At 43.0% G+C, this 15,696-nt stretch overlaps 1 protein-coding gene across 2 annotated transcripts in view; it reads left to right on the top strand.

The window, feature by feature from the left end:
• Positions 1-15,696, top strand: part of LOC147164445 (cyclic AMP receptor 4) — a 99,039-nt gene that overhangs the window by 49,688 nt on the left and 33,655 nt on the right. For both annotated transcript variants that reach the window (XM_086091574.1, XM_086091573.1), the window contains one exon: positions 6,032-6,079. In XM_086091574.1, the coding sequence (XP_085947700.1) occupies positions 6,032-6,079 (48 nt within the window). The remainder of the gene's footprint in view (positions 1-6,031; positions 6,080-15,696) is intronic.

The following is a 15,696-nucleotide window of genomic DNA, read 5'->3' as shown; positions in this document are numbered from 1 at the left end:
AGCGGGGGAGGGTGGGCTGGAGGAGAGGCGGCGACAGCACAGGCTGGACGCAGACATTTTCGCATAGCGAGGCAGCGAGATTGCGGGAGATAATTACCGCGTAGCTCATTAGTCTTCCAAGCCTGTGTCGACGCCGTGGCTTTCAAGAAATAAACACTGAAGGGCTGTGTGCAGCTTGAGAACTAAATTGAATGTAATTTATGATTCCTCCGTCTGTGTGTTCCTCGGTCATGTCCAACTAAAAGCCTTTGAGATTTGTTTTTGGGGTGTTAATTTATCTCGTTTGACCTCCATTTTGCGCAAGCAGCCATATAGTCACACAACCATTCAGCCAATCGTTCTTTTAGACGGCTTATCTTATTCAGGTGGATGGTGGGTATATCCCATCTCAGGTAAGTTAAGCACACTCTCTGCTAATGATACGCGCTAACACTGAACCAATGGCGTGAACCAATCTCGTAAACTGACTTCAATGGACGACATCATCCGCAAGGGAAGATTTTGCAGTCAATCATGGACCTGATGTACAATATACAGCCAGACCCTTAACACTCACCACAACATCTTACTGAAACACAAATAAAGCCTTGTAGCATCTTATTTATATTTTTTTAACACGTCTCTGCTCAGTTTGTGTCGCAGACATTTCTGACTAACACTCCGCGAAAGAGTTTGTCCTCTTACTTTTGAAATTAAGTTTTTATCAGGCCGTTACGGTGGCTGAGCTTCTATCACTATTAAGAGTGGCCCGACTCCAGTGGCTCATCCCCTTCCTTCTTATTTTCCTTGGTATTTTTACAATCAAAATGAAGCCAACATGCCAAAAAAAAAACAAATAAGCTGGAAAATGTCTCTGTAGCATTGCGCTAATTAGCATGTCATGCATGTATTGCTGGTTATCTTGTTCATTTTACGTTTATTGGTTAATTAGACAGTTTTCCAGATTACGCACATTTTTTTAATTTTAATTAATCTTTGGCACTGATCCTGTTTGAGCCTCTGTGGCTTGAATTATTTAATTTTTTTTACTGATTAATTTTTTTTTTTGCTATTTGTTTACATGCAAACAATGTTGGTCTAAAACCAGCAATTGAAAACAGTGATAAGGTTATTTAACCTTTTCTTCTTAAGTATTTTTTACATTTATGGTACTGCGTCCAGCACAGTTGTATTTCTTATAAAGTCGTCATTCACATATCACCTACTTAATCACAACTAAAAATATTCAAAAGAGGGTTCTGAACGAGAGGTTAACCAATTAGTGTGCATGTGCCAAGTTTTATTTCTTTGTAAGGCCGAGACCTGGCATACATATACCAATTTCGGATGTTTTTGTATTTGTTAACTAACAATGTGAACTTAACATGGTCAACTAATATGGTGAGCTAACGTTGTGTGCTAACGTCGCCAACCAATGTTGTGGGCCAACCAGAGTTGCCAACTTGATGACTTTCTGGTTTAATCTGGCAACTTTCCAAAACTTCATGCCGACTAATTTGTCAAAATTTGTGGTGGACAAAGCATTTAAGTCATTAAGTTATTTTGAGAAGTGAAGTGATGGCCTATTTTAAAGGCAAAAAAAAAAAAAAAAAAGGCTCATTTGTAGTTCTAAACATATTTAGGTTTTTTTTTTTAAATCACTTTTTTGCCTCTCGCTCAATGTTATTCCTCTCTCCTGCAGCGGCCATTACAATTACATGCAAATTGCTGATTATGCAAATTAGGCGATGATGTCATTTAGCGACTTCTAGCGAATTTAAGCTACTTTCCTTACTTGCAACACCTGGGCTAATATCAGGAGCTAACGTCGTGAACTAAGGTTGTGAACCAACTTTGTGAACTAACGTTTTGTACTAACATGTTTTGCACAACGCCATGTACTGTATTAACTAGAGGTGTCAGGCGATTAAAAAAATTTTGCGTAATTAATGGCATGACTTCAATAGTTAACTCACGGTTAATCCTAAATTTTATATCTATTTTAAAGGTTTTTATACTCTACAAAAGTGAAAAAACATGGTATTATGGCTGCATTTTTGTCATTGATACACTCATTTCATAATAATTCATAAAATTGAGTTAAAATTAAAAAGATGTAAAAAATGAATGTGATATTGATTTGTGTTGTGGTCATTTTTCTGCCACTAGATGGCATAATTGCATTTGTAAAACGGTGACAGCTCGGTGCATTTTTTTTTCATATTAAGAGCTATCTAATCTTTAACATGAAGTAACTTGCAAATTTTTTTAATTGTAAAATACAACTTGACCCCAGTCTCCGCAAATATATTAAATAATTAATTACTACGTTTATTACTGCTAAATTTTGACGTGCACGTATCTGCTGCGTTGCGACTGGAATTGCCCCAGTACACGCTTTCCAAGTAAGGGGCAGTCAGTAATCACGTTTAAAAAAAAAAAGGTGCCGTTAAAGGAACTTTAAATTAACTCAAAATTAACTCACTAATTTTGGCCCCCCTAATATTAACGTTGTGTACTAACTAACACTGCAGTGAAGTCCTGTTTGAACATTTTTGTACACTTTCAAATTACAGTCAAGCTAACTTTATTTATGCTTTTCATACCAAAACATTTTAAAAAAACGTGACCCAAAGTTTACATAGTTTAAAAATCAGCTCATGTGCCATAAGCACACTATCTAATGTTGTTTACTAACTCGTTAATGCTGTGATCTTACTGCAGTGATCTTACTGCAGCAACTACTGGCCAGGTATACATATAGTATTGCAAAATATTCAAACCTTTTTTTTTTATAGGTTCTTGTGAACAGGCATTCTACTAGGTGAAACCTAAAAAAAAAAAGTATTGTAAAAGTAGCACCTTAGTTTGCCTTGCAATTTTAAAACTGCAAAAAAATGTAGGAGGAAATCCGCAAGGGAGCCATTATCAGTTCCGACAGGGTGGTCCTATAGCGCGCTTGAAGTGTTTACGGATGTGATTTGTCCGTGCCCGTTCCTTCCCTCCATCACATCTCGACACTTAATCTGCTGATGTGCTCGCCTCGCCGTGGCGTGGCTTAAGAGAAATTGCGGCAAAGGTCAGGCAGGCGCGTTGGAGACTTGGCGGCGGCGTTTGTTGATTCTGATGGATAGCGGCGCTCGGCGCGGAGGGGGCCGCCGCGCAAACACGCCGTGGTCACACTCGCATTTGCAATGACGGTCAGGGCGCCCGGAAACCATGGCAACATGAAGTTAATAAATAGCTGAACGAAGGAGCCGTGCGCATCGTTGCTGCTTTCTTTTGTGCGCGCGTGCGGCTGTGTGTGTTTGTGCGCGTGTGTCACACTGCCCCCCCACCCTCAAAGATTTGCCTCTGATGTCTTGCGTTACATAAAACTTCTGGCTTCCTCCCCCCACCGCCGCCTCCATCCCAGCATTGCAAATCCCACTCATGTGTTTGGGCGTGCACGTGCGTGTGTTGACATTTCCCTGCATTCCCCCAAGAGAGGAGACAAAAGGAAAAGTATTCCCATATTCTCTCCGGAGGAAACCGTCTGCCGCGTTTGCTCCAATTCCCCCCCCCCCCTCTCTCCCTTTAATACGTCTTCAAAGATTCCCTTTTTCCTAGTGTCACCTCGTGAGCACGGATGCTGATCATTTCCCACTTCATATCTGAATGCGAACAAGGTGGGAAGTGCTCCCGTCCGTCCTATTCGTCAATGGCTTCATGAGTAAAGGATTTTGCATTGATGCCAATTTCAGGCCCAGACAACATAAAGTCGACCTGAGAATTTTCTCTTTACCTTAACTCATTTGCGCCCAAAAATGTATGAATACATTCTATTTTAAATGTTTTAAGTGTCTCAAAGACGTATTTATACGTTTTTGTATGTTAGGCTTTGATGCAGTCTCTCAACTGCAAAGATCGGTTGAAGAAAGGGTAGTTATTACGCAAACGGCCAGCAGGTGGCAGTAGAGTATAAGAGACCAACCAGGGCCATGTTGAAAAAAAGCTATTTTACTCACATTTCTAAATAGATTTGTGAATAATGAGGAAACTTAGCTATATTCTAATGCTAATTGCTGCAAAACGGAAACAGAGATTTACATTTACTCTAATCTTTCTTTTGGTGGGTTCCATGTTTTTATAGCAATAGAACACAATATTCTGTGGGCCTTGCAAAAGCAGTCAAAAACAGCCGGGAGCACAGGGTATTGCTTCAGTGAAAATGTCTGGGACTGAATGAGTTAATAGAAGCCCCTTTCACTCTTCTGTTTTTCACGTAGCAGTGTCCTGTATAAACGGCGCAGACACATAATTGCAGGGCAGCCTCTTTGAAATGTCCAAAATCAAACCTCCATTTTGTGTCCTTCCTGCTCGGATGCCGTTTTCACACTGCCATCATTTTTCGGGCACCGGCAGGGAATTGGTTCGGTAACGGTGACCTGCAAATGTTCTGCTTTAATATCAGAGCCATAATGGATGCCCCTTTCATAGGGCCTGTAAAAGCAATTATCTTCGGTTCTGTATAAACAGCACCCACATGGAATCTTGGGACTGCATTTGGAATGTCCAAATCAAACCTCCATTTTGTGTGGAACTTTCCGCCTTTAGAAGTAGCGGCTAATGTGAGCCCTTTTCTGACTGCCTGTCGACCGTGTTTGGTGTCACTCCTTTGTGTAAACGGCACCAGGGGGAAAGTATTTTTGGAATGTCTGAATCAAACCACAAATTTGTGTCCTTGATGTACAGATGCAGTCACACTTTCAATAAAAGCCACCACTTTGCGCATGTATTTTTTTCAATGTTGCTGTTCTGCATTAATGGCGGGACAAAGTCAACCCTGCGTTGTTGTTTTTTTCTCCGCCTTGAGTCAGTGTCATGTTCTGTGTAATACAGAATGGGGGGGAGGAATTGGGCTCAGAAATTATCTGATTGTTTCGCGTCAACGATTTTCTGATGACTTCCTCAACGCTAACACGGAATAGCAAAGTGTGTTTGGAATGTCCAATTGAAATCTGTGCTCAATTATGTGTCCTTCCTGTGTGGATGCAGGAAGGACACACTTGCCAGTAAAAGCCACCACTTTCTGCCTTTTTCCAATGTCGCTGCTCTGCATTTAATGGCACAAACGCAAAATGGAGGGACAAAGCCAACCCTTCAATTTTTGGAATTTTCGGGGAACCCCTTTACACACCGTTTGCCACTGTTGCATTTCTGTATCAATGGCACGCAGACGAAACTGGCGGAGTAGTGTTTTGGAATGTCCAAAAAGAGCCATAATGGATGTCCCTTGAACACCATTTTGTTGCTGTTCAGTATAAATGGCACCAACATGGATTTGGGGTCTGAGATGTTTTTAGAATGGCCAGATGAAATATGTAAAATTTTGTATTATTTTTATTTTTCATTATTTTATTTTATTTTATTTTTAATTTATTTGGGGGGGGGGGTGTTCACCATCTAAAACAGGGATGTCCCAACCGTTTTCTTGGGACACATATCGAAAGATGCAAGGGCCACGTTGATTTTTTTTTTTACTTTAACTTATTTATTAACCACGGTAAAATCAATGACGAAATCATACATTGTTTATGTAATGTAGTTATTTTTTTTAAAAACTGCTAATGGTTATATAGCAAATAGTTCAGGCTTATTTTTTATGTTTTGGGTGATCCCTGTGTGCCACTATAATAGAGCCAACTCAACATTCTGAACCACAACAAGAACATTTAATCAAAAACCATTAATGGGATGTTTTCGCAAATCGGACCTTGACACCAAGCAGCAAGTGGATGAAACCATTTTTGTTTCTGAAACGGAATTATTTTTATTTCCACAGTGTTACAAACAGGAATTCAGTTACTATTTGGGCAGTAAATGTGTGTGTCTTTGCATAGCTAGAAAAGTTATATATATAATATAGCATTGTGGCCATGTCAAAACGTATTTTTAGTATATGCCGCGGGCCGGCAAAAAAATGTATGGCGGGCCGCAAATGGCCCCCGGGCTGTAGTTTGGATACCACGGGTCTAAATGAAACTTGTCCTCCATTTTGTGTCCTCTCTAGATGCAGTCATGGCTGGGAACGTTCAACCTGGAGCGAGAGAGACGAAAGGTAATGAATGACCCGTCTGACCGCCACTTCCCCCCGACACGCACACGCACACGCACACTGACATTGCGCACACACCACACACACACACACACACACTGTGAACGTGAGGATCAGAGCGTGCGCAGGATTAGTTCCTGCAGTCACGCTGAGCTGGTTTCAAAAAACAGCAGGGAGTGATTTGACCTCTTGACTCGCCTACTGCGCGAGTGCTTTTGCATGTATATGAATGCGGATGTGCACATAAACGCGCGTTTAAATCGGAGCTCGTCGGGGCCTGGTTTTGACCTCACTGAAATCGCGAGGGGGTGCGGGGGAGCATGGCATACAACATGTAAAGGATTCATTCAGTACAACATTTTACTCTGCCTGTAAAAGCCAGCATTTGCCTGTCAATTTTCCGTGCCGCTATTATGTATAATCGGCACCGACACGGAATGAGGGGACAAAGTCAACCTTGCAATTTTTCAGCTGCTTAGGTAGTGTAAGAGTGGTAACGGAACTTTTGCTTTTCTGCATAAAATGCACCAACATGGAAAAAGTTGGACAAAATTGACCCCAATTTTTTTTTCCAGCTAAAATATCAAAGTCGTACCAAAAAGCAGGATTTTTTCTCTTTTTTTTTTTTTTTTTGCCACGTTTGCATGTCAACACGAATGGGGGGACGAACTCAAACGGGCAGTTTTCCACGTCAGCGATTGTAACAAAAACTCCTTTTTCACATTTTTCCACGTGTTTTTTTCATACGAGCCGAAACGGAACGGAATGGGAGGACGACATCAGCGTGGCCATTTTCCAGCTTCGCAGGTGGTTGTCTGCGGCATCTCTTTAACAATACGGAAGAGATAGAGACGGGGCTGGGAAGCATGACGAGTGACATGTAAAGGATTCATTCTGGACAACCTTTTATGGTGCCTCTAAAAGCCAGCCAGCATTTGTCAATTTTCCCTGTTTCCCTATTATATATAAACGCCACTGACACGGACGGAATAGTGGAAAAAGTCACACCAGCATTTTCAGCTCCTGAGTTGGAACCAAACCACATTTCACACTGCCTGCCGAAGTCGGCATTTTCTTTATTTCTGTTTGGCTGATCTGCATAAACTGCAACAACACGTAATGGGGGAACGAAATCTACCCCGATTTTTTTGTCTTTTGTTTGTATAGCGATTCTGTTTCAACTGCACCCACATGGAATGGAGTCATATCAAAATGTATAAAAGAGCGGGGAAAAAAATTCTCCCACTTTTTCTCATTATCAGCAGTGATGTTGTGACAAATACTTGATCATACTTTATATGTCACCCCTGATGCTGATGAACATTTTAATCCATGATTGCAGGATTTTGTGTTTTAGTAAGTAAGTACTCACAGTTGCGGCAACATCCCTCTTCCTTGCCTTATGCGTTAAAAAGAAAAGGCAGATAAATTGCAAATCTTATATTACAGCTCTTAATCGATCATTTTGCAGGAGGTTAGTTGGTTTTATGAAATAAAATAGCACGCATCACTTTTGCTTTTTAACGCCATTAAAATTAATTCCATAAGCCTCGGCCGTAATTATGATTGTGATGATGTTAATGGGTATGTCAAAAGAATTGCAGGATTTTGTACTGACCCATGTGACACATTTCATCGATGTTATATCCACCAAGTCTGGCATGGGAAGAAGAGAACTATCAATTTGGGTACTGGTCTGTTTTATATACTTTTAGCCCTTGCTTCCAGACACATCATCATTTCAGACACCCAAAAATGTCTGGGATGAAAATACCTTTTGCACAAAAAATACTTAGCTTTTAATTTTTTTTTTGATGCTGCAACTTAATTTGTTACGACCCTCGAGAAACGGACGCTATTTTTGCCATTAAAATGAATGAAAATAAACGTATCCATGCAGCCTAGAGTTAGTGTTTCACAAAGTTACATTCCAAAAATGTGTTTCACCACACTTCGATGCTTGTCCGTGCTCCAGCAGTGACCGATTAGCGCCGCTGCATTTCCGCCGTCGTAGGGATAGAACTCAACCCCCCCCCCCCCCTGCATTACAAAGCAGAGCGTTTCCAGCGCTTCAGAAGAAACAACTCGTTCCAAACAATATGTGGCGGCACGCATGCAGCCCCGCCAGCGGGAGCTCACCGGATGCCGACAGAAACGTGACACCTTCCAGGGGCTGCCTAACAACACAATCACTTGCACTTTTCGCTTTCTGGGGAATACGGACTGAAGGCTAATTTAGAGCAAAAAAACAAAAAGATTGTCTTGGCGACCATAAAGTTGAGAGAGCAACGCTGTGTGATGGCAGGTCTCATTTAAAACAACTGCATAGACTCAGCTACCTAAATGCTAACATACAATGGGAAACTGTATTTGCTAACAATTAGCATGTGGCAGTATTGTTACCCTTTAAGCAATGGACATGTGAGCACAAATGGTGCAGCAACACACATAGACAATACTCACAGGAAGATATTTTTTATCCTCTACAAAGAATGACTATTACTGAGGCTTCAGTACACTATATCCGTATGAATGAGTGAGTGAATGAATGAATTGAGGGAGAAAGTGTGACAAAATGTTTTAATTATTGTGTATTTAATGTCATTACTGTATGTTTTATTACAATAAAATATAGAGTGCTTTTTTTTATCATTAAAAAAAACAATTTTTTGGGGCGATGCTGGAACAAATTAATGGTGTTTCCATTTATTTCAATTCAAAAGAACAAATTTGGTCAAGCAACAATTAAACTCATCGCCAGAACTGATGCCAAGCGTGTTCACGAACTGAAGCTTATATTTGTCTTTTGTTCCTCAACCAATGTTCTTGAACAGGGGAGTTTGTGAGCCAATGTTCGTTCCACTGTATTTCCATTCCTTCCTTCTGGAAAAAATTCTTGTTTGGAAAACCGAACAAATGAGCCTGCAATGGATTGTGTTGGACCGTACAGCCTCCACTGTTTGCTAATTATCATGGCGTCTCCTCTAGCCTCTCAACGTAATCAGGCAGGCCCCATTATTAAAATGTGAACTCCAGAGCGGCCTCGCATGGTTAGCGCAACACAAAAGGCGTACCGCACTCGCTGGCTGGCTCAGCCTCCTCCCTCATTTCTCTTGAATGCACCCTCTCGACCTGCATGCATGTGGGGTTAAGGTGTGGAGGGCAGGTTAGGGTTAAGGTTATGTAAATGCTGCCCCTAAGTGGCAGTTGTAATTACTGCATGCTGAACTGGTCTAACCCTGCTGTGTGTGGGTTGGGGGGGGGGGGGGGGTGCATGTGTGTCAACAACAACACACTCCTGGGCAGAGTGCAAATAAGTCGGTGCTGGTTTTTGTCTCTTAAGCCGCCGCCCCCCTCCTCCTCTTCAAACACACACACAACCTAGACCCCCCCCCCCCCAACCCAATCCACTCCTCACCCCCTCCGCCTCCCCCGCTCTCCCTCCGCCTCTGTCACTCTTGTACGCGCAACCCGGCATGAATAAACCAGCGTGCCAGGTTCATGCGCATGAATATTGATGAGAATTTATGCACGCGCTGCGACGCTTTAAAACAACAACAACAGCCTCGCCGGTTGCGCTTGCCAAGACGGCAGGCCTCTCTTATGTGCGTGCGTGTGTGTGTGTGTGTGTGTGTGTGGTTGCGCGCGCGTGTGTGTGTGTGTGTGTGTGTGTGGTTGCGCGCGTGTGTGTGTGCACCAGCAAGTGTAAACGACAGAAAGCGATTCCGGCTGGGCGCACCTCTCTGTCTCTGGCGATTTCCGTTCACGTCAACACGTCTTCCTCCGTCTTTCTGTTTTTCTGAGTCAGCCTGGCTGTCGTCCCCCTCCCGCTCTTTCTGTGTGTGTGTGTGTGTGTGTGTGTGTGTGTGTGTGTATATCGGAAGAGCGATGACGTACATAACAAGTGTCGGCAGTTATCTGGGCCGTCAGTCACGCGGCCGCGACACATCTGTGTGTGTCTTGACTTGATTTGTTGGAGGTCACGCTTGAACGCACGGGAACTCGCACACACCCACACACATGCAGCAGAACAGGTCAGCGACGGGGTATCCAGAATTGAGTATTTAAGTCACACGCACCGGCGTGGTCCCCATCGGGTTGCGGAAAAGCTGGCTGAGCAAACAAGACGTCCTTGCTGGTGTTTGTTGTGCTCGTTATCGTCCCCGAGAGTTTGCTCCGTGATCCGCGCCGACTTTGCCTGGAGCGCCAACGCAAATGTAACCGTGTCACTGCGCCTGTACGCGGTGCTCTTCAGACCGTCAAATGCGTTCTTTTAAAGAAAGACAAACCATTAAGACTGGTATTTTGAAAAAGGCATGTTTTTTCTGGGGCGTGTGGCCTTTTGACCGGAAACTGCATTTCAGCTCACTGGAATTTCACCCCACCTAGTATGATTCTTTTTTTCTTAAAATGTTTCACGTACAGCTGACAAAATCCAACTTTATTATAAGCTTTATTTTTTTTATTCATTACTTTGCATTGTCAAGACCAATTATCAGCCACCGGCCAGGCCAATTACAGGGATTTTGACTAATATTGGCATCAGCCAAGAATAGATCAATTTAGATCTGTGTTCACTTACCTTAGAGATGCTCCTGACCCTGCACCTTTTGGTTTGGTTTGAAAAAAAAAAAAGGAAGTGGAGAAAACAATCTGAAGCCAAGACATGCCAATTACCCCGGGAGCAACTTTTTGTTAGCATTCTAATACAAAGATGTCTGTTGTCAAACATTAAAAAAAAAAGAAGTTTCTTTTAAAGAGTAAAAAAAAAAAACGCCCAAAAAACTCATTCACTGCCAGCCATTTTTGTAAATTTTTAAATTTCCTTTTTCTTTTCTTTTTTCTCTCTCTCTGAGAGAGCTCAGTATTGTTCATTTGGTAATCTTACCGATTCGATATGTCATCATCATTGCTCTCTTTTTCTCTCTCTCTTTTTTTTTGTATGTGCGTGAGTATGTGCATGTGCGGGTGTGTGTGTACTCATTAATTCACCTAAAACCTATTAAAAATCCCATACCGGTCACCTAAACCGAATACTTCAGAATCCAGCTAGAGTCGTGAGATTGTCAGGAGACCCGAGGAAGGATCAAAGAAAAGAAAGGAAAGTGAAATCCAGCACCGACCAGACATCACCTACTACCCACCGGGTTACCAACCAGAGTCTTTCACCAACCCCAGAAACATCTAAATGCCAACAAATTAGGGAGACCTCAAGAGACCAAAGGAAAGACTGAGGAAAGGAAGGAAGAAAGGACAGATGAAGCAGAGTGAGATCCACAAACATCAGCCTCCAAAATTTCCAATACCCACATGATATATGCGGACAACAATGTGAAATTGCATATTATTGTGTTTCTTAGCAGATATTAAACTTGGTAGTCGCTTTTTTTGAAAAATAATCGCTAGAGAGGTTGGATTTTATTTACATTTTTGTGATCAATCGCTAAGTTCGTAAAGATGACTTTGTTTTGTAATCGAGCTCCTTTCATCCTTTTTTTCCCCGCAGCCCTGTTGTTGGTGTCAACTGTGTAAAAGCGGGAAAAAATCATCCTGACAAAAACGGACATTATTCTATAGAATTAATTAATTAATTTTGCATCGCAAAGAGCTCAATGCTAATATCAATATTTCCACGTTGCCATGCTTGTGAAGAGCTCCTCCTTGGCCAGGCGCGTTCACGTCCAGACTGAACAGGTCGGTTTAAAAATCAGACCCGCATTGTCTCTGCGGGCCGCTTGCACAGGATGAGTGCTTTTGACAACACACATCTTTTATGGGCATCAGCCCTGCAGCTAGTATATAATCAGCATTAGTGCTCGCTCAGCTGTGTCGTTTTATTGTTTCCGCGCTTGCGCTTGGCCAATTTCCATTTTCTCGCCGTTGTTGTTGTTTTCCCGCCAGAGTCCCTTTTGTCCCCGTTGTCGGACATGTTTGGCATTGAAACTCGACCTTGGGGAGCGCAGCTGCGAAAACAGTCTGAGAGTAGAAAATTAGAGCGTCTGCAAAAGTTTCGGACAGATTGCAAGGAGGTGGAATATATTTTTGGACAAAATTAGAACACAGGCAGATTATTAGAATTACAAAAAAGAGCTAAAAAAAAAAAAGTCCTTAGTGTATGTGTCCAGATGTATGAGAAGCAATTTACTGTCAACCTTTGACTACGTTTTCACGAAAATCAGATTTCTTATCTCATTGTTCAAAACAATTTTAGCTCCCCACCCCCCCATTCTCAACATTAACTTGCCTCTCATGGCTGTGTATGTGTGTCTAATAATATCCTAAATTTGAATCAAATGTGCACAATATTAGTCGTACAACTACGTATGAATTAATAATCAGTTACATATACAATTTAGCTGAACAGATGCTAATGTAAATAGCATAGAAACGTGAGGCTTCTTACATCTCTGTTATGTATCCATCAAGCTTCTTTAAATGTTAAGTTTTATTATATTTGTTTTATCGTGCAATTGCAATATGAGTATCATGTACTTTGGTGCAAAACATTCCTTACCCACATTGAACATATTGTTCTAACTGTTACTGTTTCACTTCATTGTTGATGTTTTAAAACGTAGACAAACTTTTATTGCACTTTGTTGCGCTTTCCCTAAAACAAAAATATTTTAGTTGCACATTATTTGTATTTGTGAATCTCTCTAGAAAATACTTTTGTCAGCTTTCTGATTGGCTACTCATGGTGAGGGGTTATAGCGCCACCTATTGTTTGGCTATGCAGTTAATGGACAGCAATTGCAATGTGATAGAAAGGTTTTTCTTATATATTTTAAAAAGCATCCAAGAGTTCGTATTTGTGTGTACATTTAACTCATTCACTCCCAGCCATTTTCACTGAAGCAATCCCCTTCACCACCGGTTGTTTTACTGGATTTTGACTGATTTTGCAGACTATTGTGTTCTATTGCTATAAAAACATGGAACCTCTAAAAAGAAAGATTGGAGCGTCTTCTTTAATCCGAAAAAAAGTGCATTTGTATCTGTTTTGCAGCAATTATCATTAGAATACAGCTAAATTTAATCATTATTCGAAAACCTGTTGAAAACACTGGCAAAAAGAGCTTGTTTCTCTTATACTCTGCTGCCACCTGCTGGCCGTTTGTTTAATAACTACCATTTCTTCAACTGTTCTTTGCAGTTGAGAGGCTGCATCAAAGCCTTCTGTATGCTCGAGCATAAAAAAAAAAAAACATTAAACATTTTTTATATATACGTCTTTGGGAAACTTAAAACATTTAAAATAAAACGTATTTATCCATTTTTCAGTATAAATGATTTTTACATTTTCAAAATGTCCTAGCCTGATGTGGCGTCCCTGACACGGAAGGCTAGCGAAGCAGATGGGCCGGCCCTGTTTCCCGTCTGGAGTCTAGCATGTGTCATTAATGTTGGGACCGCTGCGCCCGCCTCGCATAATTGCTCTTTCGTTCCCGTCCGCTTCTTCAGATGCGCGGGGGTCCACGCTACGGAGGGACTTTGATTAAAAACACGAGGCTCTTTAGCCGCACCCCCTCTTACCCCTCCTCCCCCTCCTGCATTTCGCTGTTCCACATCCTGTCTGTAAGCGCACCGGAATTCCTCAAATGCTTGTAACTACATTTCACCTAAAATTTTATATCACCCTTCTGGCTGCGCTGTGTCTTTTTAAGAGCCGTTTCTGGAACACTACCCCACATCCCCCTCCCCGTCCTGTGGAGGCTCACTGGTGCTGACATTCCCGCAATGTCCTCTATCACGTCGGATCCGTCAGCCTCGTGGTTTGCCCTTTCAGTCGGACGATGAGACATTCCTGCCGGAGCAAGTGCGCGCCAGCGTGCACGCATGCCTGGCTATGATGTCAAATCTCAACTCTTAATAGGCCTAAGCTTTGCGTTGGCCCCCAGTGGGGGGTCTTGCAGTCACTGTCGAAAACACGCATACGTTTCTCCGTGGAAACTTGGCTTTAAATACTTGCCGCCTCGCAGAGATAAAACGCCACTGTGGGGATCTTGTGATTTTCATTTGGATTGTTTGGAAGGCCTGCGTCGGCGCTCGTACGCCCCCCAGGGTCTTTCTGGTGACTAATTAATTTCCAGCATGCAGGGGTAGAGGCCAGAGCTCGTGGGCCTGCCTCCTGCCACTGGCTGCGTGTTTGCGTGGAGAAGGAAGACGAAGAAGGAAGGGAGGGAGGGAGGGAGGGAAGTCAGGCTTTGCTCCAGCTTGACTGCTGCGCCTCAGCCTGCGGGGAAGAGGAGGAGGGAAGGGAGGCAGCGCGGGGTTGGGTTGGGGGGTGGGGGTTGGGGGGAGAGGGTGGGTGGTTTTGACGAGCAGAGCGCAGAAAATCGATCCGGGGGCCTCGCTTCTCAGCCTCTTTCCGGACGCACGAGTCCTCGTCTCCCGGGAATTAGATAACAGCTTGTAAAAGCCCTCCACCGCCAGGCGCTCGCCTCCTCGATTCTGCCGCCGTCGCACCTCCCCCACCCCTGCCCGCCTTTCCCAGCCCGCCTGCCCGCTTGTCCACCAGATATTGAATTCATCCCTTTCCAATTGGCTTTAATTGGACGCGCCGCTTCTGCCCATAACTGTGTGGATATTGCATATTATCAGCACGTTAATATTTTATTAGATTTTAATTGGCCTTTGTTGTTTGCCTCAGCGCACCACTGCGCCTGTGAATGCGCCGTCGCCGCTGACGCCTGTGTGCCTTTGTGTGTTTGTGTTTGGAAAATACCAAACAATGGCGCTTTCCTTCTATGCCTCTGTTGGTCAGTATCCTCTTTCACAGAGGCTCTGCAAAACTGCCATATCAGGGACGTAATAGAAGCCCAGAGAACATTTCTCATCTTGTGCCTTTCACACAGCGCCCACCAAAGCGGGACATCACTTCTGTGTGTGCGTTCACTCATCAATGTGGCATCCCATAATCCAGGGGTAGGCAAGTTTGGTCCTAGAGATGCATGTTTTCGATGTCTCCCTCCTCAAACACAGCTGAGAGGCCTCTGCAGAACGTAATTATGAGCTGATGATTTGAAAGCATGCAGGACTGCGGCTCTCTAAGACCGAACTTGCCTATCCCCTGCCATGATCTGATAATTAGATGGCGTCCACATCAGCGTTGGAAATACTTCATACTGCTACAGACAGAAAGCTGGGAAATGGGTGGGTTGACTTGCTACACAAACGGACAGTAAAATGAAACCTTGGATGTTGAACTTCATACCCCAATGCCAGTTTTCCGCTAGACCCTTATAAGTGCTGTCCCCGCCTCTTTTATACATTCGGCACCTTTGCAGATCGATTTGAACTCTCCATTCCGTGTTGGTACCTTTCATACAGAATAGGAATGTAAAGTGAGCGTCTCCACTTCCCAGTCATGGCTTTCCACTGTTCCCTTTCCGTCTCATCTTTGAAACAACCATTGAAGCAGGCAAATTTGTGGGTCAACTTCAGGGCCATTCATTGTCAGTACCCTTCACCCAAACTAGCAGTCTTTGGAAAAAGCTGAGAAATGGTGTCTCATCCATAAGCATAATGGTGTGCACATGTTGAATGAGAATGAGCGCAGTTTGACGATCGACTTTGTGGTGTATGGACCGGCAGCTGCATGTCTTGGACACAGAGGT

The sequence above is a fragment of the Leptonotus elevatus genome, chromosome 12 (genome assembly GCF_054856555.1).
Source record: "Leptonotus elevatus isolate MCC_2025b chromosome 12, RoL_Lele_1.0, whole genome shotgun sequence".
Taxonomy (NCBI): Eukaryota; Metazoa; Chordata; class Actinopteri; order Syngnathiformes; family Syngnathidae; genus Leptonotus; species Leptonotus elevatus.
The sequence above is the reverse complement of the archived record's forward strand: the minus strand, read 5'-3'. Positions and strand labels throughout refer to the sequence as shown.